The sequence below is a fragment of the Canis lupus genome, chromosome 32, assembly GCF_011100685.1.
Source record: "Canis lupus familiaris isolate Mischka breed German Shepherd chromosome 32, alternate assembly UU_Cfam_GSD_1.0, whole genome shotgun sequence".
Lineage (NCBI taxonomy): Eukaryota > Metazoa > Chordata > Mammalia > Carnivora > Canidae > Canis > Canis lupus.
Window position 1 is genome coordinate 9,749,313 of NC_049253.1, and position 26,907 is coordinate 9,776,219.

General features: G+C 38.2%; 1 protein-coding gene and 1 pseudogene across 1 annotated transcript in view; one reads left to right on the forward strand and one right to left on the reverse strand.

The window, feature by feature from the left end:
- EGF (epidermal growth factor) overlaps positions 1–26,907 on the reverse strand; it is a 93,662-nt gene that overhangs the window by 25,637 nt on the left and 41,118 nt on the right. The window contains 10 exon segments of the mRNA NM_001003094.2: positions 2,668–2,817; positions 3,506–3,673; positions 8,155–8,378; positions 9,619–9,723; positions 13,899–14,047; positions 16,311–16,447; positions 17,522–17,647; positions 18,539–18,661; positions 24,095–24,217; positions 25,495–25,620. Coding sequence (NP_001003094.2) covers positions 2,668–2,817; positions 3,506–3,673; positions 8,155–8,378; positions 9,619–9,723; positions 13,899–14,047; positions 16,311–16,447; positions 17,522–17,647; positions 18,539–18,661; positions 24,095–24,217; positions 25,495–25,620 — 1,431 coding nt within the window.
- On the forward strand, positions 20,320–20,650 carry LOC119867203 (annotated as a pseudogene).

Consider the following 26,907-nt stretch of genomic DNA (forward strand, 5'->3'; position numbering starts at 1 on the left):
ACATGGGAAAATTGGATCCTCTAAAACATTAAGTGTGTTCTGAAAGCGTGGTCAGTGAACCCCCGGGTTCCCATTGCAGAGTTCATAAGGTAAAAATTATTTTCACAAAATGTAAATACATGTGAAATTAGACATTAGGTAAAACTGTTGGTGCCTTAGCATGAATTAAGGCAATGGCACCAAACTCAACTAATAATCACATTCTTCACTGTACACATTCACACACACACGCACACACACTCTAGTTTCACTTAAGAAGAACCATGATGAAGTAGTAAGAATTATTAATTTTTTAAAGTTCTCAACCATGGCATACTTGGCTTTTTAATATTCTATGCAATGAAGTGGGAAGTATATCTAAAACACTGCACATTCAGAAGTTACGATGGCCGTCTGGTTGTCGGGGGGGAAAAGCACGTGTGTACTCTGAGCTGCAAACTGAAACTGGCCTCTTTTCTCATTAGACATAATTTTTACTTGAAAGACTAAGTATGTCATAAACACTTGGAAATTTGGCAAGCATTTTTTCAAAAATAAAGTGAGTCTGTTGTTCAAGAAAAACAATTGGCAGTACTTATTGCCAATGATAAAATTTCAACTTTCAAGTGAAAATAAAATTCTGAAAAATTTTTGCCACCACCATGACCTTGATGAAAATCCCCAAACTCAAAGACTTGTCTAATGAATTGACGGTAATAATTAATAAATGTGATTTGTATGTGTGTCACACTTGGAAGATATGCGCAACTCAGCCAATCCGTATGTTCAAATGACCAACATGATGCCACAAAATTATGCACTAGTAAAAGAGCCACTCAAAGTACAAAATAGACCACTGGATTTTAATGTAGTCGGTGACAAAAGTTTATTGATGTGGCTTCAGATTCTGCACTGCAGCTACGGCTTAAGAAACTATGACCCGTCCAGTTCTGGCATAGTATCATCTAAAAAGGCTATTAAATTATCAATCCTCCCTTTTCCAAATCCATGTCTGTGTGAGGTCAGATTTTCTTCATATCCTTCAAGCAAAACAACACAGCAACAGATTTAACATAGAAGCAGACATGAGAATCCAGCTGCCCTATATTAAGCCAGATATTAAAGTTATACCATAAAACAGTGCCATTATTCTCACTACATGTTTTTGTTTTAGAAAATAGTTATTTATTTCCCTAAAAATATGCTATGCTTATACATATGGAATATTATTATGATTTTAATATATACATGTTTAAAAGTTTTAGTTTTAATTTCTAATATTATTGATAGATATAACCCACTTTAACAGAAGTTCTTTGGGGTTTTCTATCATGTTTAAGAATGAAAAGGGGTCCTCGGGGCACCTACATGGCTCAGTTGGTTAAGTGTCCAACTCTTGATCTAGGTTCAGGTTATGATCCCAGGGTTGTGGGGTCAAGCCCTGTGTCAGGCTCTGTGCTCAGTGGGAAGCCCACTTGCGGATTCTCCCTCTGCTCCTCCCCCTCTCACGTCCTCTCTCTCTCTCTCTCTCTCCCTCCCTCTGCTCCTCCCCCTCTCACGTCCTCTCTCTCTCTCTCTCTCTCTCACACACACACTCTCGAAGATAAATAAATCTTAAAAAAAAAAAAGAGTGTAAATGGGTCTTAAAACCCAAAATATTGAGAACTGTTGTTCTAAAGCTACAATTGATAGAAAATTCTGAAAATCCAAAATAACCAATTCTGGTCCATAGATAACCAATCCATTTGTTTGCTATTAATCTACCACCTAATTTATACCATGCCTACTAGATAAATGAATTTAAAAAACATTTTTAATACAATTTAAATTCTCTTTGGTATGAAGTTATCAAGGGATGAATTCAAAGACTCCCCAATTGCTTGCATGCACATTCAAGGTAAGCAAATCAGCACTACTGGTTACACATCACATTTGATTTCCTTTTCCATCCTCTTCCTCAAAGTCATATTTAGTTCTTTAAACATGGACCACAAGCCTTCTCAGGCTACATTCCCTACACTTATTTACTATTCTAAAGTTATTTACTACAAAGGACTTTGCTTTTCACATTAAAACCAGTTATAAAAAAAAACAGTTATATGATAGGAGGATCGTATGTGATCACCTCTAAAATTGAGGCCATAAAACATCTAAACAAAATGTCTCTGATCATTATCTGAGGTGGTAAAATGCTGGCATTTATTTTTCCAAGTTTGGGCCACTCCATTGTAAGTGGGGGGCCAAAGGACTGGAACCTAACATGTTGAATATTATCATTTGTTCATTTTACTAGAGGAGGTCAGTTGAATTTAGTCTTTAAAAAGGAGACCAAATTCATCAGAGAAAACAAACAAACAAAACAAAAAGACTTGGCATCCCTAAAAGCAGGGAAGCTGGGTTTTTTTGGAGGGGAGGAGGTGCAGAGGCAGAGGAAAAGATGGAATCTTTAAGCAGGCTCCATGTCCACAGCAGAGCCCAGGGTAGGGCTCGATCTCACAACCCTGAGATCATGACCTGAGTTGAAAGCAAGAGTCAGATGCAGAACTAACTAAGCCACCCAGGCGCTCTGAAGCAGAAAATCTTTTAATAATACAAAATACTGAAAATCAGCAATAGCACAAGGATTGATAGAGAACTATATTCCTGAGCCAAAGTAAGATAATTTAGCCATATAATTTATCATCTTACCTGCCGGTATCTGATGGCCATTCAGAGCCAGACACATTTTCCCATCTGGGGCTTTCACAAAACCTTCACGACACAAACATTGAGCAGTTCCAAACCTCTCTTTGCAAATATGTTCACAGCCTCCATTTTGATATAAGCAGGGCTGTGCTCCTTGTGGGGGAAAAGAGGTACATTCACAGATGGGCTTGGAGATTGAAAAAGTGCCATTGGTACAAACCACAGCATTATAGCTTTTGGGGAGAGAAACTCGGTGTATCTAAATGGAGCCTATATCAAGAACTATTTCGGGAGAGTTCCAAACAGAGCCAGTTCTTGGGTAAGTTCAGAATGTTATTACCTTATGAGTATTTATTGAATATAGCCAGTACTTTTGTTCAAGAAGTTTTTTAGGCAGATATAATCCCTATTTCCTGACTCATAATCTAGTCAAACCAACAAAGAGCAATTCAGAAGGAGGTTATTAGAGGACACTGGAGGATGCTCACTCCCTGGCACTCTCAAGGGCTAGGAAAAGGCCCCAGAATAGATAGAAGCTTTCGCCTCAGGTGTCTAAACTGTGCCCCGCCCCATCCCCACCCTCAGTGCCTTTAACCCAAGGAGTCTGTGAAAAGGAACAATTAAGTAGAAGCTGGTCAGGAGAAGTAAACATGAGAATGGGGAGACAAAGCCCAAATTCACTACCAGATTGTCTTAGTTTAGACCCAACCCAATCTCAGGAAATCTTAACATCTACCTAAATTAATGAGAATTGCAATACCCCCCTCCGCCTCTCACATCAAACAATTAAAATGGTTATAGATGCCAGCCTAAGAAAGACTGTGTGACATGGCCAGTGTACCTGGTTTTGCCAATGGATGAACTACAACCAGTGATGAAGGCTTCAGCATGCTGCCTCGGAGACGTACCCTGTTTTTGCCAGTCCTCTTGTCCACTCTTATTATTGATGGCATAGTCCAATCAGAGAACCACACGTGATCCTCAAACACGGCCATAGCAAATGGGTGACCTGGAAGCAGTTTCAATCCATTACACACATCTTGTCTTTGCCATGAATATTTTTAAAAGAACAAGGCTTACAACATGCTCACACGATTCCTACACTGCAGCATTCCTTTCACATAGCTGCTAAGCAAGATACTTGCGGCTACCTCCACCTGCATCACGGAGAACCCACAGGTTGAGGGAACCTCGTCTTAGAATGGGAGCCTGGTGGTAGGAGGTCCCAGCGTTGACACACAGCATCCGCAGAGTGGGGGAATGTGGGCTATTGACAGAATGTCAAGGAGGGGGAGGCCAGGGTGACAATGTTTCCATGTTTGGTGACTTGGTCACTATAGGCTAAGCTTCAGTAAGTTATTTTATCTCTCTTTGCATTAGGATTCTTGCCTTTTGAGCAGCAACAATAAGTGATAGACTAAGTTGCCACTGGTTGTTGCAAGGATCTTTAACAATTTGAAAGAATTGAGTAATAGTGTCTCCTTAAATTCCCATCTGCAGCAACACATCTCCCTGCATTGGATCCCTGCACTGGATCCCCGCCTCCTTTCCCATCTCTCCCGTTACCTGGTATTAGTCCATTGGCCTGTCCTCCTGGGCTCATTCTTCCTGTCTCCTCTCACACCTGGTTCTGTCAATTACCCTTCTCTTTTACACCTTCATTCTCTTCATTCTACTAGCTTCCTTCCCTTAGCTCATTAATATCCTCATCTTCTTGGCTCCTCTAGCTTCTTTTTGTCTTTTTCCTTCCCTTCTTAGCCAAGCTGTTTAAAAGTATCTATTATCTCCTGCCTCCATTTTCATGGCTCTTATCAACCCCTAAATGGCTCTTCCGACCCCACCTCAACTAACCACCTCTCCATGCCCCTGGAACTGCCCTGATAAGATATTCAAGTATTTATAGTAAGCAGGGAAATGCTGTAATACACTATCTCAAGTGGTTAGAGGCTAAAGCTGCAGAGTCCCACATTTGGAAGCTTTAATCATGTCCAGTCACATTTCCCAAGCCAGTTTTTTTTGTTGCTGTTGTGGTTTTTGTTGTTGTTGTTGTTGTTTGTTTGTTTCTTTAGCAAATGAGCAATGGATTTAGTAGATTAGAATGAATGTCTCCCTCTTTTGGCAGCAAACTCAAAATCACTTATCCTGGGGACAATGAGTCTCCAATCATCATTATTGACCAGGGCCATTAAGATGCGTTTTAGTCTCTAGCCTTTGTCCTTAACTCAAGCAATAAATGTAGCAAGGAAATTTTTTTATACAGCTGTGAGGTGTTTGGTTTTTGTTTGTTTGTTTGTTTTGTTTTGTTTTGTTTTGCTAAGGCAAAAAAGATTTAACATAAAATGTATCATCTTAACCCGTGTGCATTTCAGTATTGTTAAGTATCTTCACTTTGTTGTGTAGCCCATTTCCAGAATTTTTTTATCTTGCAAAACTGAAACCGTATATCCATTAAACCACAACTTCCATTTCTCATTCCTTTTAGTCACTGGCAAATATCACTGTATTTTTTCTTCCCATGACTGTGACTAATCTAGATACTTCAGGTAGATAGAATCATATGTATTTGTCTTTTATGATTGGCTTATTTCACTCACCATAATGTCCCTAGGGTTCACACATGTTGTAGCATGTGTCAGAATTAGCTATGGTTTTTAAAACCTTTAAAAATTTTTTTGTTTTTCTCATTTTTAATTTTGAAGTATACTTGATGAGAATTAGTGAGAGTTTTTCAACAAATCCTCACACTAGACATAATTTTCCTTATGTTTTTAAATAGTAGAGCTACAGTTGAATGTTAAATAAAAAATTAGTTTCTTCAGGGGCACCCGGGTGGCTTAATCAGTCAAGCATCCATCCCTTGATTTTGGCTCAGGCCTTGATCTCAGGGTCATGAGATTGAGCCCTGCATCAGACTCCACAATGAGCATGAAGCCTGCTTAAGATTCTCTCTCTCCCTACTCTGCCCTCTGCCTCTCCTCATCACCCCCACGCACACTCTCTCTCAAAAAAAAAATGAATGAATGAATCCAATTTTTTCTCTTTAAATTTTTATTCTGTGAGTTTATGTCTTTATTTCACCTCCCTTGCAAAATTAAATTTTAATGTAATATATTATTTAATTTTATTTCAATTCAATTAATTAACATATAATGTATTATTGGTTTCAGAGGTAGAGGTCAGTGATTCATAAGTCTTATATAACACCCACGGCTCATTACATCATGTGCCCTCTTTAAAGTTCATCATCCAGTTACCCCGTCCCCCCATCCTGTCCCCTCCAGTGACCCTCAATTTCTTTCCTATGATTAAGAGTCTCTTATGGTTTGTCTCCCTCTCTGATTTTGTCTTGTTTTATTTTTCCCTCTCTTTCGCTATGATCCTCTGTTTCATTTCTTAGATTCCACACATGAGTGAGACCATATGAAAATTGTCTTGATAGCTCAGTCCAATAAGCATCTGCCTTCAGCTCAGGTCATGATCTCAGGGTCCTGGGATCGAGCCCCGCATTGGGCTCCCTGCCCAGTGGGAAGTCGGCTTCACCCTCTTCCCTCTGACCCCCCATGCTCTGTCTCTCAAATAAATAAATAAAATCTTTAAAATAAATAAGTAAATAAAAAATGTTAGTTTAATCCTTAAATCTTTACATTAAAAATTCTGAGTTAGCAGCTGAGAAGCCACCACTTTTATGCCAGTAGATGGCACTGTAATGATGTAAATGGTCACTTAGATATTTTCATATCAAATATTTGATAACTGCTTTTAATAGGAAGTTGTATTAGTCACATATTATAGCACCACAGAAATTATTCACTAAGTATTTGCTATGCTTTTTGGTTTAGCATATGGTATCTTTACATTCTGATTTGGATAATTCAAATCCCTTTATACCTCCATATAGCGAAGCTATAATTTTCCATTTATTTGGGTGATGTATTTTTTAAATAATATATGTCCCCACATCCCAGGCTCCAGGACTTCACAGGAACCATTTTTATTTTACTCTCTACTGTATCTCTACTTCCTAAAATGATTCAATAAATATCTGTTAAGTGCATGGATGAATAAAGTCTATGATCTTAGATGGGCTTATGATTTATTGTAAAGTATACTTTTAATTTTCAAGGAAACTTGGAAGTATGCAAGATTTTCAGTTTTACTTATCATGACCTATTTAATGTATAATACAAATCTAGAAATTCATATCTTCTAAGCCAAAAAGAATGACAAAAATAAATATCTTATGCGGATTATTAGTCAGCTTCTTCATAAAAGAGATAGACTATATTTTTGTATCTTCTCAACCAACCAGTTTCTGAATCTCGGAAGCATCTTCAACATCTTTCTGGCTCTTGTGCTGATATTTAATCTATGACCAAATCCTCTAAATTTTTCGTTCATAGTAATTCTTTTTAATACTCTAATCCTCCATTCCACTTTGAAATGGCAATGTTCTATCTCAGGCTTTCATCAACTGTTGACTGGACAACTGTTGGAGTCTCCTGACTAATTTCCTTCTCTCCAGATTTCAATCCAACCCTTATACTGTTACTAAGGGTTACAGTGAGGTGCCAGTCTTATCATACACATTTCCTGCTCAAGAACATGCAATGGCTTCTGGTACATTCAGTATTTCGCTCTCTGTCTTTTTAAAGGATTTATTTATTTATGAAAGTGAGAGCATGCGTGAGTGCACACGGGGAAGGAATGAGTGGAGGGGCAGAAGGGAAGTCGACTTCTCGCTGAGCAGGGAGCCCCACAGGGAGCTCACTTCCTGACCCACAGATGATGACCTGAGCTGAACCAATAGTTGTACACTTAACTGACTGAGGCACCCAGGCACCCCCAGTATTTCTCTCTCTCTCTCTTTTTAAAGATTTTATTTATTTATTCATAAGAGACATAGAGAGAGAGAAGCAGAGGGAGAGGCAGGCTCCATGTAAGGAGCTGGATGTGGGATTAGATCTCAGATCTCCAGGATCACGCCCTGGGCCCAAGGCAGGCGTTAAACCGCTGAGCCACCCAGGGATCCCCCAGTATTTCTCTGTTAACACTTAGCATAGACTATAGCATTTTAAATATATTTATGAACATACATGACATCCCATGAAAAATCGGAAAATATAATAGGAAAGAAAACTATATTTATTAATCTTTGCCTAAAACATAAGAAATGACAACAACTGAACCAAGTTCTTATTCCTAGAGAAGTCGTAAATTTTTAATATTTTCATTCTGATTTTGGGAAATCTTGGCAAAGAGAAATGATTATTCATCACAATGTTTTATCCAGTATTCCAATGTGAAGGTAATCTTTGTAGCTCAGACATTCCCAAAGAAGTCTGTCTCCATATCTCTCTCACAGGTGAGTGTATGTTTGTGCGTGTGTGTGTATGTGTGTGTGTGTGTGTGTGTGTGTATAAACACACTTTTTATTTAACACGCATCAACACTCAGGTCAAGATGAAGAAATCACCCATCCCAAAGTCTCACCTACATCGTTCTGGGCAAGTCTTTGGCGTTTTGAACCATCCAGATTGGCCATCTCAATCACAGACAGCTTGGTATCACACCAGTACAATTTGTCAGTTACATAATCAATCGTTATTCCACTGGGCCAGACCAGATCAGAGCTAGCTATAACCAGTCGGCCAATGCCTTGAAGGGAAGAACTTTCAATTCGTGGATTAATCCCCATATCAGTCCAGAATAATCTCCTTTAATCAAGAAAGCATACAACAAATAAAATTGCATGAAAAAATTCTTCCATTCTTTCAACACTGAAAACATCAATGTAAAATCATTTTAGAATAAACTGAAGTAGTACACCAAGGAATACAGAAAGTATAACAGTGTACATCGGACAAATAATTCTCAATAGCAAAAATTATCTTTTTATGTAGAGCATCTTGGACAGGTAATGCTGAATTAAAGCTCAGATCATTGGATAAAGAAGAAATTATTAGTTTGAAAAATTGTACTATATTACCAATTGAAAGTGTGTTCAAGAGCATATTCTTAAATTAGTGTTTCATGCTGCAGAAGGCAATAAAATCTTATTAGCCTGTTCCTTTGCTCTGCATATGTAAAACTTACTATATATGTAAAATTACAGCATAAAGGAAATAGCATATTTATCTGTTATCTAGTTTCATACAATGTACTCAGTTAATTTGGTTGATTTTAAGTTCCATAAATCAGATGCTGAGGCACATTTTTTGAGGTCAATATGGTTCATTATCTTTTATGCTAGTTTGTTTAGAGATGGTTACATTTTCACTTTTTTAATCACGTGGCTGGCTCCAAATCAATTACCAATTACTACCAATATATTATTTCCCATCACCCTCATAAAATTCCCATTATAAATTAAATAGGGTTAGTTTTTAACCCTTGTTTTTTAACAACTAGGAAGGAATTCATTATTCTACTTAATTCTCTAAACCTGAACCAACATTTGTCAACAATATGTTATTAATTCACAATTAGCAACACAGTCCTCTAACCTTCCGTGATTTCTTTTTCCAGTTGTCTAAATCTAGGAATGACCTATCATTAGAACTCATCCTATGATTTTTCTAAATAGAATTCATAAACCATACAATCTAAATACCATACTTTGCTCAGGAAAGCAATAATATAGATTTTTAAAGGAAGTAGTTTTATGGGTTTGCATCTATAGCCCACTTCTTTTTTAAAAAATTAAATTTGCTTAAAAGGAAGGTTATCTGAATAACAAAATGTTTATGTAAGAATAGAAAGTCAAAAGACATAAAAGGTTGGGGAAGTCATGCTAGTTATATCATTTCTGAAAGTTTGAACTAATCTCATGGATTCTCTTGATTTCTGATTCCACTGAACACCTGAGATCTTAAGAAAAATTCTGAACACTAGTATATCAAACATGAACTGTCTCATGACCTCTATGGGCAAGTGCCTTATTTTCACAAAACTTACTTGGCCATTGGATGAACAGCAATTCCTCGTGGCTGAGAGATGTCTTCCTTGATGATTACCTCACGATGTTTTCCATTTAAATCACTCCCTTCAATAAGAGATTTTCTAAAATGCATGCAATATAAAGGAGCTTGTTATATCAACTTTAAATATCAACTTTTTAAACAAAAATACTCCTTTTTCTCTGTTACTTAGTGAAATGCACAAAGAGGCACTCTAAACCACCTCCACCACATGTGTGCACACATATACTCTCAACACAAGTCAGGACCAACACATGTACACACACACACACACACACACACATCAGGACATACATTCACAAATTCTATTTTTTTTAACACAGTCTTTCAATCAGCATCCCAATATTTATCCCACACAACTAAAATACACAGTGAAAGGATAAGGTACAAGGCAACTGTGTCAGGGGTCTGGCAGGGACAAAGTCAGGAGCATAAATACCACCAATCCTTTTTCTTCACAACATCCCAGCTCCTGCTGAACCCAATGAAAGCCAGAGGGGGAGCTGTACTTCCTGGTTACAGATCACAGGAAAGAGAGAGAGTAGGCCTCAAAGAGCCAAGAGACAGCCAGCATGAGGACAGCAGAAGGGAGATTTATGTTGACTTAATTTTCTTCCACATAATTCTAAGACAAATGGGAGTACTAAAATTATTATTTGCTCATCTTTACATTAAAAAAATAATAATAACCCTTTGGGTTCTGGCAGAGGAGAAAATCCTTGTTTTCTGGTTTTTCTATTTATTTGTTTGACTTTCATTATCAAATAAATATTAACTGAGCACCTACTGTGTGTCAGAGATTGACCTCAGCATTGGAGACGATAGTAAACAAAACCCTGTCTTTGTCTTTATAGAGCTTAGAGTTTGGCAGGAGGAGAGGGAATTCTAGTATAGAGAATGTTAACAACGCAGGTGGCAGACCCAGGGCAGATGCTTTAGTCCAGCACACTCTCACCCTGTATACTAACCTGGGCTTCCAAGCAGCATCCAGAAGCAGGTAGGACCACAGGCTGAGGGGAGAAGAAGAACCTCCCCTCCCTACCATGTGGTGTCCGCTCAGCCTGCTTCCCTAGCAAACTAGAAAGTATGGTTATTTTTAATTCATTCAACGAACATCTGGAAGGGCCTAGCCCTTGTTCTTGTGGGCCTTCCCAGAAACACAGAGCAGTACTATTCCCCTTTCCCTATTCTACTAAGCACTAAGGAAGTCTCTGGGGGGTTTATCCAAGTGTGGTTACAAGCACCTGGTGGGGAAGAGGCTTCATAGATTCCTCCTCATAGTTTTTATGAAGGAGAGAAAGCAAAGGTAAAATTGGCTCAGGGCTTGTGCTGGCCAAGGACACTTTGCAAATCACTAACTCAGGGCAGTGGATAATTTGAAGCCATTTGTACTCCTGTGCCACTTTTAAAGGATAATTCTATTCCCAGATGAAGTGATCATCGGGAAGGTACTGCCGGGTGGACGATATTTTTGAATTCGATGTGTCAAATTCACTCAATCACAACTGTCATTGAGCCTGTCCCTTGGTGGGAGGGAAGGAATTCTGAGGCCACTTGCTTGTGACCAGGGGAGATAAAACTGTCAATTCTGGTTTCACTGTTACATCATCTCTGAATTCTTACTGTTTTGAGCAGGAGTGAAATGATGAGAATCAGAGTGACATAAGCTCCTGAATCTGGAGCTGTCTTAGGTAGGATTGCTGGAATTTACTTTCAAAGCTCCCCAAGGGGTTCACCCAATAATACACATCTATTTGATTCAGCAGAAAACAAATCCCTAACTCCAGTGTTGGTAATGAGAAAGCAAAGACGAGCACAGATATTTGGGTGCATAGGAGTTCAAGCATGACCCTTCATCTAGTGGAGCATCTTTCTCTTTTTATCCATGATCTAATTGGCCTGGATGCCACTGGCATGCTCCAAAACCCACCCTGTTTCCAGCATAGCAGTTATCCATCTGGAACCCTAAAAGAGTGATTTATTCCACCTGGTAGGTATCAATCATGAGCAAACATATGTTTTTACCCTCCTGATTCATTTTTACTGGGCTTTTGACTTTAAGAATCAGGATTCCTCAATGCTAAATAATAGTATTGCCAGTAGAATTATCAATTAGCTTCCTTCCTATTGTTAGATGTTAATTTGAATCTGTCTTTTCCTCAGCCAATATAAACTGTAAGCATCCACTCTGGCTCTTTTAACTGGTTAAAAGTTACCATATAATCTAAAATCATGAGCTTGGAATCTCAGTTATTTAAATCCAATTTCTAGCTAATATCAAGGTTTTCAAGCTATAAACCTCTCATTTCCAGACAAATTAAAGGTTTTCTTTTTAACAGCTGCTGTTAGAGGGAAGAGGACTTAGAAGGGCTTGTTATTACTGAAGCCAATGAACTAGGGAATTTGAGGTCTGACTCTTTGGGACACGGAGGTGTGTGACTAGCTCCTGAAGGCATTGCCTTGCAGGAGGTACCATGAGGCCATTAATCAAATGTTGTTAAAATTAAAGGTGCTGTGCAAATGTGGGAAATATGAGGAGACCTGGCTCCTCAGAGAGACCAAGAGCGGCTCACATCTGCTGTCCTGATCAACGTTTACCCTTCGGAGAACAACCATGGACAAGCTCTGTTATTATGCACAGCTGACATTTTAAAATGTCCTTTTAAGTAGGTTCAACACAGAAGAGGTTGCTATTATGATTTTTATCATTACTACAACTGAAATTCCAGATCTACCTTTTGCTGGCTGTTTGCCATTGGGAAAGGTACCTTCCTCTTTAATTCCCAATTTTTTAATCTTTAAATTGGGGATAAGAAAACTTACCTTTTTTGGGATTCATAGTGTTATGGATATAAAGCTATTAGCACAATGTCTAGTGCATTCCAGTTATTCAATAAATGGATATCCAAAGAATAAAGGAATAAAAGTATGTTTATGTAAACCAAAATGAATGAATGAATGAAAATATACTTACCCTGGACATAAAAGTACCATGTTATTGATAACTGCACACCACTGTACAGTTGGCTCATTTTTAAAACACCATTTGTTTCCCATGTTTCTAGGACATAGAAAACCTACCTCCAAGCATATAAACCTGTTCCCTGGGACCTCTCCTTCTGAATTGGGACCGCTGATTTCATAGAGATGAACTCCTAGGTGAACTCCTAATTCTATCATCTTCTTTTACTTTAACTCAGTTGCATAAGTTGGCTACCATTACACTCTATGGCTTTAAGTTATTCTGAGAAAACATGCTAGAGCACAGAGAATTTAAACACTATCTTGTGACAGCTGCCTATACTCTGTGGTTAGCTGTCTCTCTTGGAAGCAAGGAGAGGGCTCTCATTAGCACACATAGGAGCACCCACTTCCTTCCTTCACCCTCCTCCTGTCACCACCACTCCTGGGGCTCACACAGGCCATACATACACCAAATGCAACTGCCCCTCCTACAGCCCTAAAAGCATTACCCCCAGGGTGGCAGACACATCAGAGTTGTTGTTCTGTTCTGTTCTTTCCCACGTAAGGGAAAGTAGACCATCTCTCCAATCTTGTGAGGACTTTGCTCACAACTCCCATGTGAAGCCTTGCTCCCTCCTTCATGCTCATTCACAGGGAGACAGAAGGTGAATTCCGGTCTCTAAAATGAGGGGGGTTGGGCTACTTGTTTCCTGGAACCTCTTCCAAAGCTCCCTCTGGGTGTGGACACACTTCATTTGGCAATTATTTATGCCCAGCCTTATTTATATATCTCTTGTACTGATATGTAGAACAAGCATTTGTACTGGTTTTTTTTTTGTTTTGTTTTGTTTTGTTTTGTTTTCTTCTGGGTCCACGTGCCTTAGCTCCCTGGCTAAACTATGAGCCTACTGCAAAGATGGACACTCCTCAGGCTTCTTTGCATCTCCGTTACCCAGGACAGGGCCTTATCCATATCAAAAAATTGATTGTATTCAGACAGTCTTTGCATTTCTCCGATTACCACAGCCTACAGTGCAAAAACACATGTTGCTTTCTTGGTCCTCACCATTCTCCCTTGGATATAGATCCAGTCTTGATGAGAAGAGGAACATCCTGCTTGGTAGTGTGGAGAAAGTGGAGGGAAAATGGACAGTGTTAGGGGCATCTTTCCTCCAGTCCCACTCAAGTGCCCAGCAATATTTTCTTGGGTTCAAAGTAGAGGATGAGGCCAGCAGTATTACCTATGCCATCACTCCCATCCCACATGGCTTAAAACTAAAGGAGGAAGCATACCCGCTGTCTGTCCAGTAGAATTTACGGTCAATCCAATCTATGGCAAGACCTTCTGGCACATCCACTCCTTCCTCAATAAGCCTTTCTCGCTGGGAACCATCCATGTTAGCTCTCTCTATCCACTTCAGGGCTGTATGGGCAAAGTATATCTACAAAAAAAGAACATAGGCATTTCTGTCAGATTTGTTTTTAAAAATTCATGTGGAATATATATAAACATGGTTATTAAATCTTCAGATCATATAGTGTAATCATTAAGAGCTTGGCTTTGGAGATAGACACAGTTGCAAATTGGATTCCACCTTCTACCTCTGCTGCTTCCCAGATGTCTGTAAACATAAGCAAGTTCCTCCATGTCTCAGACCTTCAGTGTCCTCATTGGTTAAATGCGGATAATATTAAACTAAAAAGGAGTTATATATACACGTGTGTGTGTGTGTGTGTGTGGTCCTGTAGCCCTGTGCCTAGCACACATTTCTATTGCTACTGGGTGATTTATTAATCTTTGATAATTGGTCAATAACAAAGCCATTGTACTTAAACTCTAATGGGTTCTACAGCCTGAAAGGGAGCTATGATGAGCAGTTTAGTGGGGGCTACAAGCCAGGCTGTATCTTCTGCTGTTCAATCTGCAGACTACACTTCACTGCAAGCCTGGACCTACAGGTTCCTCTCCTGGTTTGGGCCCTTCTTTGTTTAATTGCGTTGGCCAAGTCATTAACCTTAATTTTTCTTTACTGTAAAAATGACAAAGTCTAGATATTTGCTAAAGTTTCTTTGATCTCTGGCCATATTGAATTTCATTTTAATTAATCCACCTTGGTCAACAGAACCTAACTTGCAGGTGCAAAGCCCTTTTTTTAAGTCTCCTATGCAGACTACCAAACAGATACAAGAATTTTGTGAGAGTTTTAAAAACAGTTGTCAGCTGACAATTTAATGATGGCATTGGTGGAATTTTAACTGAGTATGTATATGTACATAAACTATAATAAATGATGAGAATGTTCATACAATGGTAATTTATTAACTAGTGGATTATCATCTTTGTAGATAAAACAGAAAAGGTTTTATTCCATAATACAAAAATGGGTACTTCTCCTATTAAAAAACACTAAGCTAGAGCTCTTCTCAAACTCAAATGTGCATGCGAATCATCTGGAAATCTTGTTAAAATGGAGATTCTGCTTCAGGGGTCAGAGGTAGAGCCTGGGAGTCTGCAATTCTAACAAGTTCCAGGTGATGTTGATGCTGCCAGTCCAAGGACCACAGTTTGATGAGCAAGAGCAAGAGAACTTAACCAGGGAAATGAAAAACAGCCACATGACTGTAAGTCCATTCTGGGTCTAATGCTGACTGTGTTGAGGGAAAAAAAAAACACACACACAAAATTAGTTTGGTAATAAATGAATCTTGAACTGACTTTTTTCTATTAATTGTTTATTTCTACAAATACAATTCTTCCATGGAGTCCAATAGATTCAGTTCAAGGAAAAGAAAGAAGGGTTTTTGTTTTTTTTTTTTTGTTTTTTTTTTTTGCTAATGTTTGAGTATGAAACTTCTAAAATAGTTATATTTGGCTATCAATCCATAGCAATTACACACAGAATCAACCTGCTTCACTCTGTCTCTTTTGACCATTTACCAGACTGCTTCAAAGCAGGAAGATACAAAAATACAAAGTTTAAAATCCTAGAAATTAATGCACTATCTAGTAATAACTAATTAACTAATAACTATGTATATTTATAATTACCGTGTGATTAACCTCCAGAAGACACCATAACATCTTGTTTTAAGTACATGCTAACCGAGGACAAATATAATCCACCCAACCTCTCACTCCTTCTGCTATCCGCAAATACCTAAAAAACTATTTATGGCAGTCCTCCTGAGTGTACGGCACTGTGCTAGCCTTCCAGACTCATCTCCAAAGAGAAGCTAAATTTAAGATCCTGCTCAACCGGGGATCCCTGGGTGGCTCAGCAGTTCAGCACCTGCCTTTGGCCCAGGGCGTGATCCTGGAGTCCCAGGATCGAGTCCCACGTCAGGCTCCCTGCATGGAGCCTGCTTCTCCCTCTGCCTGTGTCTCTGCCTCTCATTCTCCCTCTCTCTCTCTCTTTCTCTCTCTATCATGAATAAATAAATAAAATCTTTGAAAAATAAAGATCCTGCTCAACCATTCTCAATAAAATGATTGAATCACTGTAAGGACTAGGCTAAGGTTATGAGAGTAAGAGTGTCCTTGAAATTTCCCAAATTACGCTCCAATGTCTGTATGTACATTTTTCTATGCTTATTCATTCTGAGCTTAGCACAGGATTTTCAAGTAGCTCAGGTCATCTATTAGGATAAAATCCTCTACTCTGCCCTTAAAGCATAGCCACATCTGTTCAAGTGACAAAACCATACCTTATTTTCCACAGGGTCGTGATCAAGGGCAAAAACCATTCCCATTTGCTGGCTGAGCAGGGTTCCATAATCTGTTCCATCAAAATGCATGTGTCGAATATCTTGAGAATTGGCAAACAGCAAAAATGGTTGTGGTCCTGTTAACCAAATTCAAGTATGGCTGTATTTAAAATATGCCTTGGAACCCGATAAGCACTTCTGACTTTTCCTTTTCACTGTATCCTCTTTCTACAGTTTGCCTTCTTAATTTCCCACCAAATGTGGTATAGGTTAAGACAGTCAAGAAGATTTCTTCTATGAGGCGATATTTTATCAGAATTCCATTTTACTGGATTCCCCTCTGTCTGGGTGCCTGCTTTTAAAATGCAAATTACTTATAAAAAGAGCCAGCATTAAATAGCTAACCCCACAGCTAGATGATGCAAGTCTTAGTCCCATAATCTCCTTGCTTCACACATATAGAAACATCTTAATATTAGCAGATTATATAAATTCATGTCCAAATAAATACCATTCTCTGACCTGGGTACTTCTGAAAGGGAGGCATGATTATTCGGGTTAATAACAAGGCCTCTGATATTTTCAGAGCTCAGATTATGCTATATTCACTAACGCCCTAGGAAGTTAAGAGTCTTGGGCTCTAAATCAAGCTCTTCAGGCTCATCATTATGTCATCTCAGATTACAAGCATAATTAACCTAGGAGAGATAACATCAATTTGGTATAAATCTAGGAATCCAAGGCTGCTGAAAGATTAAGAGATGTAATATCAGAAGATGAAAAAATTATTCAAGCATTCAGCAACATATTAAATTTTGACATAAAAAGGACAGATTTTGTCAAAGTATTATTATAGTTACATTCACTGGAGAGATGAAAATCAAATCAATCAACAAATATTTATTAAACACTTCTAAACTATAAAGTATTTTAAGACTATTCTGGTCGTGATTTTCGCATATACTGGAATGCCATACTAAATGTCATGACAAATCTTTGCTGAGTACTAGTAAACTTAAAAACATTCCTCAAAAACATGATTTTTGTGATTCTTATTTATATTTACAATGTTATTTGTTTTCTATCTCCAAAAATAAGAAGTCAGACATTCTACTCAGAAGCCAAAAGCAACATAACTCTCCATCTTTCTAAATAAAATGTTTCACATAATCTTTTTGCAGCGACACACTTTCAAAGTCCGCAGCACTAACCTGATGCTGCACAGCTTTGTTTGTCCAGTTGTAGGTCATACCCAGGAAAGCAACCACATTCCCAGGATACTGGGCTGAGAGGGAGGCAGAGCTGGCTACATCCACCATTATCAGGTGATGAACAGCCTACAAAAACAAGCAGTTGTTAATGATGCGTTCAAAAATAAAACAATTTTTCATCAAAATAGTGAGTGAACTAAGTATATGTTGATTTTTAAAATCATTTCCACAGTCTTGTATACTGCTGCAATCAAATTTATTTTTCAGAGACTAGGAGCAAAATGTCATCATATTCCATTTTCCTATAACCCCATGTCTTGAATGTTAACCCTTCACAACCCAGCAACCCTTGGCCTCTGTACTATCACTGAGTTTGAAAAACAAGTGTACTGACAGTGGAATAAAAAATATATTTTGATGAGTTTGACAGCTGGTCTAATTCTTGCAAGTGAGTAATGTATTTTTTTCTCACATATATTTCTGGCCCTGTGATTTTTTTTTTTTTGCTTTCTTTATTTAAAAAAAAAAGCCACACATAACTATATGCTAATTTTAAGTTATATCCAGCCCTCTATATGCTTAAATCTCTATGAAGATAAAAGTAGAGAGGCATTAATTCGCTACAAGGAATAAACTAAAGACTCTGCATCCATCATCTTGTTCAACGCTGGCCACAAATCCAGGAGGCAGGTCTACTAACTTCCACAGATGAAAAAAAAAAATGAAACTAAGGGAGGGCAAGTAGTCCAAAATAACACTGCTTGTAACAGGTAATGAATGCTACCTCAGAGCTGTCTAACTCCAAAGCCCTTGCTCATAACCACCACGCTATGCTGTCTAAAAGCAAAAAAAAAAAACACAAATAAAAACCTGACAAAAATCTACATACTATTCTGCTGCACCAATATCTTTTCAAGTATAATGTTGGAAAGTCTCTTCTCCATTATATCAAAGATCAATCTTTAGGTGTCACTCAGAAAGTTTGTTTTCAAACAAACAAAAAGTAAATAAACTTACCACTACATGTTTTTCCATCTGCCTCAAGCACTGAGCCTTCAGGACAGAAACATATGGGACCATCTGATGTCAGAACACAGTCATGGCTACATTTAGATGTATTGCTCGGACAGGCAATTAATTCTAATCATTGAAGCATAAGGTCAAGATTAGTGTTAAGTCAGATTTGTGGAAATTTAGCAAAATCAACAGCTAAAAAATGCTACACTAAAAAGAGTAAGTTAATGACATTTCATAAAGACATTTATGAAATGCTGTGGTAAGGGTGATGTAAAAATACAGAAAATCCTCAAATCTAAAAAATTAAAGAAAGACTTCTCTTTTTGGCAAATGACTCTAGCTTCCTCTAAGTTTCTTCTATGTCAAATAATATTTTCAAAGTTATTAATCATCAAAATTCCAAAATATTTTAAATATAACTTAGCCAAAGGATTTGCAAGTTCATCTGGAAAACTAATTGTATACGTAAAAAAACTAAGAACATGGTATGAGTGTGGTTAGGTGTAGGAAGAGAGTGAGAGGCTCTTAACAAATATCAAAATGTATCATAAAGGAGCATTAACTAAATAAGTGCAGGTATAGACAGAAAAGATAATAGAGCCAGAGAGAAAGCTCATTTTAAAAAAAGACTCAGGTATGCATAAGAATGTAGTATATGATAAATGTATTTTTTAAAGATTTGTTTATTTATTTGAGAGAGAGAGCTGGCATGCATGTGCACACACAAGTTGCAGGAGAGGCAGAGGAGGAGAAATCTTCAACTAGACTCTCCATTGAGTGTGGAGCCTGATGTAAATCCACAAGCCATGAGATCATATGACCTGCACCAAAACCAAGAGTCAGATGCTTAACCACCTGAGCTACCCAGATGCCCCTGTGGTAAAGGTATTTTAAATCATTGATCATGTGAATGATCATCCAACATGGCACAGAAATAACTGAGAAATGATTTGAAAAGTTACATCCCTACCTTACACCATACATCAAAATAAATTACAAGAAAATCAAAGATTAAAATAGAAAATACATGTACTATAGAGGTCTTAGAAGTTTTGACAATCAAATGAGATTATGCATGTCACATAGTGTATTCCATAACACATTAACATCATGCACTTAAGTATATTTGCCAACTGGTAAATTACATGGTATTAGAAGGGAAAGTTCCAGAGACAGGAACAAATGTAGTGGGTAATCTCATTACCATTACCCATGGTAAATTCATTACCATCCATCTATTTTTAAATGCCTTAAATGTCATAAGCACTTACCACACTCAGACTGATCTATTCATCATCATCTCTGGAACAGGGCTAGACAATGCATATGGTCTTAAATATTAATTTCTACTTAGCTATGTTAGTAGATTCAATAAGAAACCTATAAGAAGGTACGAGAGTATGTAATCTTAAATTGAAAGTGGGCATGTCCATATAAATTTATACTTTATTTCTCTCTTTAAAAAGTGTTTTCCTGGCTCTGATGGCCTGAAAGGCTAGACACAATGACTAACCTAGTAGTAGCAGATTATGTTCTCTAAATGTAATTTTCTCATTAAAAACAAGTATCATTCTTTAAGAAATTGCTAATGCCAGGTCTAGAACATAGAATATATAAGATAAGCCTGGAAAATATATCTTACGAGATAACAAGGAAATCTAGGATATTATTGTTAATGGCTGCTACAACCATTCATTGAAAGACTGTTGGACTCTTTCTCAATTTCAACTACCTTAGTGGCTGTTCTTGTTTGGAAACTGTCCTATACCTAAGGTGGGAAGATGGTGGCCTCACAGCACATGAAAAAGTTGCTGGAGTAGATCAACTCTAGGCTCAAACTCATTATGAAGAGTGGAAAGTACAGACTGCAATACAAGAAAACTCTGAAATGATTAGACGAGACAAACAAAACTGGTGATCCTCACTAGCCACTGTTACCCAGCTTTGCAGAAATCTACAGTAGAGTACTGTACCATGTTGGCCCAAACTGGTGTCCATCACTAGAGTGGCAATAACATTAAATTAGGCACAGCATGTGGAAAATATCAGAGAGTACACACACTAGCTGTTACTCATCCAGGTGATTTTGATATCATTAAAAATATGCCCAAACAGGGGATCCCTGGGTGGCGCAGCAGTTTGGCGCCTGCCTTTGGCCCAGGGCGCGATCCGGGAGACCCGGGATTGAATCCCACATCGGGCTCCTGGTGCATGGAGCCTGCTTCTCCCTCTGCCTGTGTCTCTGCCTCTCTCTCTCTCTCTCTCTCTCTCTGTGTGTGTGACTATCATAAATAAATAAATGAATAAATAAATAAATAAATAAATAAATAAATAAAATATGCCCAAACAACTTCCATGGAGGGTGTCAGAGTAGGAAGATACTAAGCTCACCTCATCCCATGGATAAATCTAGATAACACCCACATCGGTGTAAATAACCCAGAAAACAACCTGGAGACTGGCAGAAAAAAACTGTCCACAGCTTGTTGTAGGGACATGGCTAGGACCCAAAGTGACATGGCAAGACATACCTTGGGAGGAAGTGCCAATGCAAGCACAAAGAATGGAGAAGAGCAGACCCTCACCTCCGGCTCCCCATCCCAGGCATGGGGGGACCCACACTGGGAAGATGAAGTACCATAACATTTAGCTATGAAAACCAGAGAGGCTTGGCTCAAACAGCAGGACCTTTAAATACCAGTGAGCTCAGCTGAAGCTGAATCCCCACCCTTGAGGAGACAGCACAACAAAGAGCAAACTGAGATACAGCATAGAAGCAGCAGTTAGAAAAACACCTGGAGTATACAAAAAGGAGATTTATTTACTAATTTCAAAATGTTCACTAGAGGGAAAAGGATCTTTAGGAGACTTCTCCAGGAACAAAAGAACTGGCTCATGCTATTTCTCTCCCCCACCCCTGGCCCAGATACACAGACACCTATGGGAATCAGTAGTGCCAACACTCTCCACCTAGCTCACTAACAATACATCCTGCCCCCACGCTCTCCTGTAGACCCCTACTGCATCTAACCTGTCCTAGGCAAGAGTTCTCCAAAGTGGCTCCACAAGATTGGCATAATGCAAAGAGCCGCATCAGAGGCCAGCACCACTTAAAAGTGACTCTTGTGTTGGGGAGAAGGGAAGATAACCACACACATGTTTGACAGCAACTCGGGATAGACATCAAGTCTGACTGCGAGCCCCAGCCACCACTGAAAGCCTCTCAGGAGACAAACATAGGGAGAGTACCCTGCAGTTTGGTGCAGTCACAGCCCTGGCAAACATCTGTTATGACTCAACTCAAGGCCAAAGTGGTCCCAGACTGACCCATTAATAACACAGGGGCCAAGGATGTCCACTCACGATTTTTATTCAACATAATACTGGAAATCCTAGCCATAGCAACTAGGCAACACAAAGAAATAAAAAGTATCCAAATTGGTAAGGAAGATGACTCTCACTATTTGTAGATGACATGATACTACAGAGGAAAACCCTAAAGACTCCACCAAAAAACTATTAGAACTGATAAGTGAATTCAGTAAAGTCACAGAACACAAAATTGATCTACAGAAATATCCTACATTCCTATACACTAATAATGAAGCCACAGAAAGTGAAATTTAAAAAAAAATCACATATACAATACCACCAAAACAATAAGATATTAAGGAATAAATTTAACCAAAGAAGTGAGAAGCCTGTACCCTAAACACTATAAAACACTGATAAAACAAATTCAAGATGACACAAATAAATGGAAAGATATTCCATGCTTATGGATTGGAAGAACCGATATTGCTAAAATGTCTATACTACTCACCCAAAGCAATCTACAGATTTAATGTAATCCTTATCAAAACATCAATAGCATTTTTCATAGAACTAAACTAAAACAAATAATCCTAACATTTGTAGGGAAACACTAAAGACTGAATAGCCAAAGAAACCTTGAAAAAGAAAAGCAAAACTGGAGGTATCACAATCCCAGGTTTCAATATGTATTACAAAACTGTAGTAATCAAAACAATGTGGTACCAGCACAAATATAGACACATAGATTAACAGAACAGAATAGAGAGCCCAGAAATAAACTCATAATTATATTGTCAGCAATCTTCAACAAAGGAGTCAAGAATATGCAATGGGAAAAAGACAGTCTCTTTAACAAATGGTGTTAGAAAAACTGGATAGCTACTTGTAAAGGAATGAAACTAGACCACTCTTTCGCCATCCACAAAAATAAACTCAAGATAGATTAAAGAACTAAACATAAGACCTGAAGCCATAAAAATCCTTAAAGAGAGCACTGGCAGTAATTTTTCTGAAATTGGCCATAGCAATGTCTAAATATGTCTCCTAAGGCAAGGAAAACAAAAGCAAAAATAAGTTCTTGGGACTACATCAAATGAAAAAGTCTCTGAACAGCAAGGGAGGCAATCAATGAAACAAAAAGACAACCACTGGATGGGAAAGATATTTGTAAATGACATATCTGACAAGGAGTTAGTATGTAAAATATTTAAAGAACTGATACAACTCAACACCCAAAAAACAAAACAAAAAAATCCAATTTTAAAATAGGCAGAAGACATAAGCAGATATTTCTCCAAAGAAGACCTACAGGTAACCAACAGACGCATGAAAAGACGCTCAACATCACTCATCATTAGAGAAATACAAATCAAAACTATAATGAGATATCACTTCACTCCTGTCAGAATAACACTACTGGATATTTACCCAAAAAATATGAAAACACTAATCAAAAGGATACATGCACCCCTATGTTTATTGCAGCATTTTGACAATAGCCAAATTATGGAAGCAGCCTAAGTGTCCATCAACAGATAAATGAATAAAGGAGAATTGGATGTAATTGGATGTGTGTGTGTGTGTGTGTGTGTGTGTAATGGACTATTATTCATAAAAATGAAATACTGACATTTGCAAAAACTTGGATGGATCTAGATGGCATAACGCTAAGTGAAACAAGTCACTCAGAGAAAGACAAAAAGAAGAAAGAAGTGAGGGAATCTGCAGAATAAAAGTGAAGTATTAAGCTAATAGAATACATAGTTCTTGTCTGGATGGTTAGTTAAACGAATCAACTGTTTAAAAAGACCTTTTAAGGTAATTTGAACATCTAGACAACATTTAATGTTATTAGGGAATTATTGCTGATTTTTTTCAGGTGACAATGGTATTGTGATTATACCTAAAAACTAACTAGATAATAGATGATAACAGGGAATCACAGCTAGTGTTTTAGATATAATAAAGTATCATGATTGAGTTTTTACATGCTTATCTTTCAGAGATACACAGTAAAATATGGATAAAGAAACAAGAAATATATATATAGATAGATTTATATACGTGTTTCCCAACCTTAGAGGTTTTAATTTAATAAATCTGGGGTCTAGTCATTCATGTACATTCTAAAATATCAAGATAATTCTGATGCATACTGCTGATCAAGGACCACCAACCCAGATCATAGCTACCTTAGAAACATCACTGAAAATGAAAGAAAATAATGCGATAAATACTTACGATGACACCGTTTCCCATCAGGAAGCAGAATAAATCCTACAGGGCATGTGCAATAATAAGATCCAGGGATGTTTTCACACCCAAGAGTACAGCCATGATTCCAAAAGGCACATTCATTGACATCTATACAATGACGACAGTAAAACATAAATGGTTATTTTTTAAATAAATTGTAATATTACTAATAAGCACAAAGTATAATATCTCACACTTGTATTTGCTATAACTGAGAATGGAAAGTCTGTTTTTTTTTTAAAGATTTTATTTATTTATTCATTAGAGACACAAAGAGAGAGGCAGAGACACAGGCAGGGGGGAGAAGCAGGCTCCACACAGGGAGCCCGATGTGGGACTCAATCTTGGGTCTCCAGGATCACGCCCTGGGCTGAAGGCAGGTGCTAAACCACTGAGCCATGTGGGCTGCCCTAAGACTGTTTTTGCTACCCTGGCAAATAACGAAATAAGTCAGTTCATTGTCACGAAAGTCATTTTTATTGTCACAGTTTATGCTTTCAAATAAATCTGTATTTTCATACTAAAATTGCCTTCAGGAAAAAGTAGTACAATTTCCCATGAAAAATGTAGCCATTGAAGTCAGGGACTCTTGAAAGTCCTTGATCAGGAAATGACATCCCCTGCTCTGCTCTTCAGCACTCTCGGGGCTGACAGGAGCCCTTCACTTGAATACAGGAACATTCCCCAGCAGATTCACTGCGGCAGAAACCCAGCTTTCAGGCCAATGTTCTATGCAATGGCTCTCCCCCACTAGTCCCAGGTGAGCAGAAGGCATATACTTAACTTATACTTAAATGTCAGCTTTACCCGACATCTCACCCCAACTAATTCTACTGAATGAGTGCTACAGTCATTGGATGCTCTTAATTAGTAACTCACTGGACTTCCCAGGAGAAAGGATACAGTATTTCTCCTGGGTTCACTGAACTGGACCTGAAGCTTCAAAATAGGAGGAACCCCAGATAAACAGTCTCAATGCACAGTTTCCCAAATTCCTACCAGAACGTTATGGGATATGGTATGGAAGTCACTCTTTGAGGATCGAATGATAGTCATGGAACCATACTACCTTAAACAATTTGAAAATACTGACATTTTGCACACTGTCAAACCCACCGAGGTCCACGGAGTCCACTCAGAGAATCCCTGCCTTATATTAAGTTCTGAGTAGCCTCTGTGAGTATTTGATATAGGAACATGACGCATAAAGATCTGAAAGTTATTACAAAAACTTTAATGGAAGAAAAATTAAAATCATTTTTCTGGAGAAAAAGGGGGGAAAACCTCAAGTTGGTTTTGCTTTGAGGCTCTAGATGACCCACTGAAGACCAGCCACTGGCTCAGGTGGGCTGTCCTTGCTTTTAGGTAGCTACCCTGCACATTACCTTCACAGTATTTTCCATCTTGGCTTAAAGTATATCCCTCTGCACACGTGCATGAATAGGACTTTGAATCTTGACCACACGTGCTGCCTCTGCAGTTACCTTGCTTCCATTTGCAGAGTTTCTGATCTAAAAGAGAAGATGGGGAAAAAAAATAAATGAAAGAGAAGATGGTTTATTTGGATTGGGGATGCATTTTGACAGGGACACTCCTTGATCCTTTGTGGTTTTTAGAAGTCTAATTTCCCTGTGACAAGAGCAGGGGTGTTGTCTTTCACAGTGGTGGCACTGCTCAGGAGCCAAACGGTACTAGCCTGGATTCTGAGGCATTCAGAGAGGCAGCCCACTTATTTCTCTAATTGTGTTATTCCTACCAAAGTACTTGGGATTGGACATCCTAATTAGCTGGAGATTTCATTCCTTGGATTACAAACACTAAACACATCTTACTAGATTTTTCATTCTGCTTCATTTATTTTTTTTAAAGATTTCTTTATTTATTTGAGAGAGAGAGACCGTGAGCACACAGGGAAGGGGGAAAGGGAGAGAGAGAGAGAGTCTTAAGCAGTTTGGCACTGAGCCTGAACCCCTTGCCCAACTGAGTCTCATGACCCTGAGATCATGACCTGAGCCTACCACATGAGCAGAAACCAAGAGACAGTGCTTAACCAGCTGAACCATCCAGACACACCTCTGCTTTACTTTTTAATATATGTTTATATTTATACATATATAATTTTATACAATTCTCAGCGTTCATCAAGGTAAGTGTACTCTTGGGGCACCTGAGCGTCTGCCTTTGGTTCAGGTCGTGATCTTGGGGTCCTGAGATTGAGTCCCGCATAGGGCTCCCCATGGGGAGCCTGCTTCTCCTTCTGCCTGTCTCTGCCTCTCTTTCTGTGTCTCTCATGAACAAATAAATTCATAAATAAATAAAATCTTTTTTTTAGAAAAAGATAACTGTACTCTTAATTCCCTTTATTTCACTCATTCTGGTTTACTTTTATAAAAAGAATATAATAAAGCATATAAACAAAAATTCTGAAAATGAAATATCTGTTTAAGAAAAAAAGCTTTAGGGATCCCTGGGTGGCGCAGCGGTTTGGCGCCTGCCTTTGGCCCAGGGCGCGATCCTGGAGACCCGGGATCGAATCCCACGTCGGGCTCCCGGTGCACGGAGCCTGCTTCTCCCTCTGCCTGTGTCTCTGAGCCTCTCTCTCTCTCTCTGTGACTATCATGAATAAATAAATAAAATCTTTAAAAAAAAAAAAAAAGAAAAAAAGCTTTAATCCTAAGAACATCTTTTTTTAAGTATATAAGTTTGATATATATATATACACACATACATATATATATGTATGTGTATATATATATGTTTTTAGGCTGTTTTTAGGATCTTTATTTAAAGAACAACAT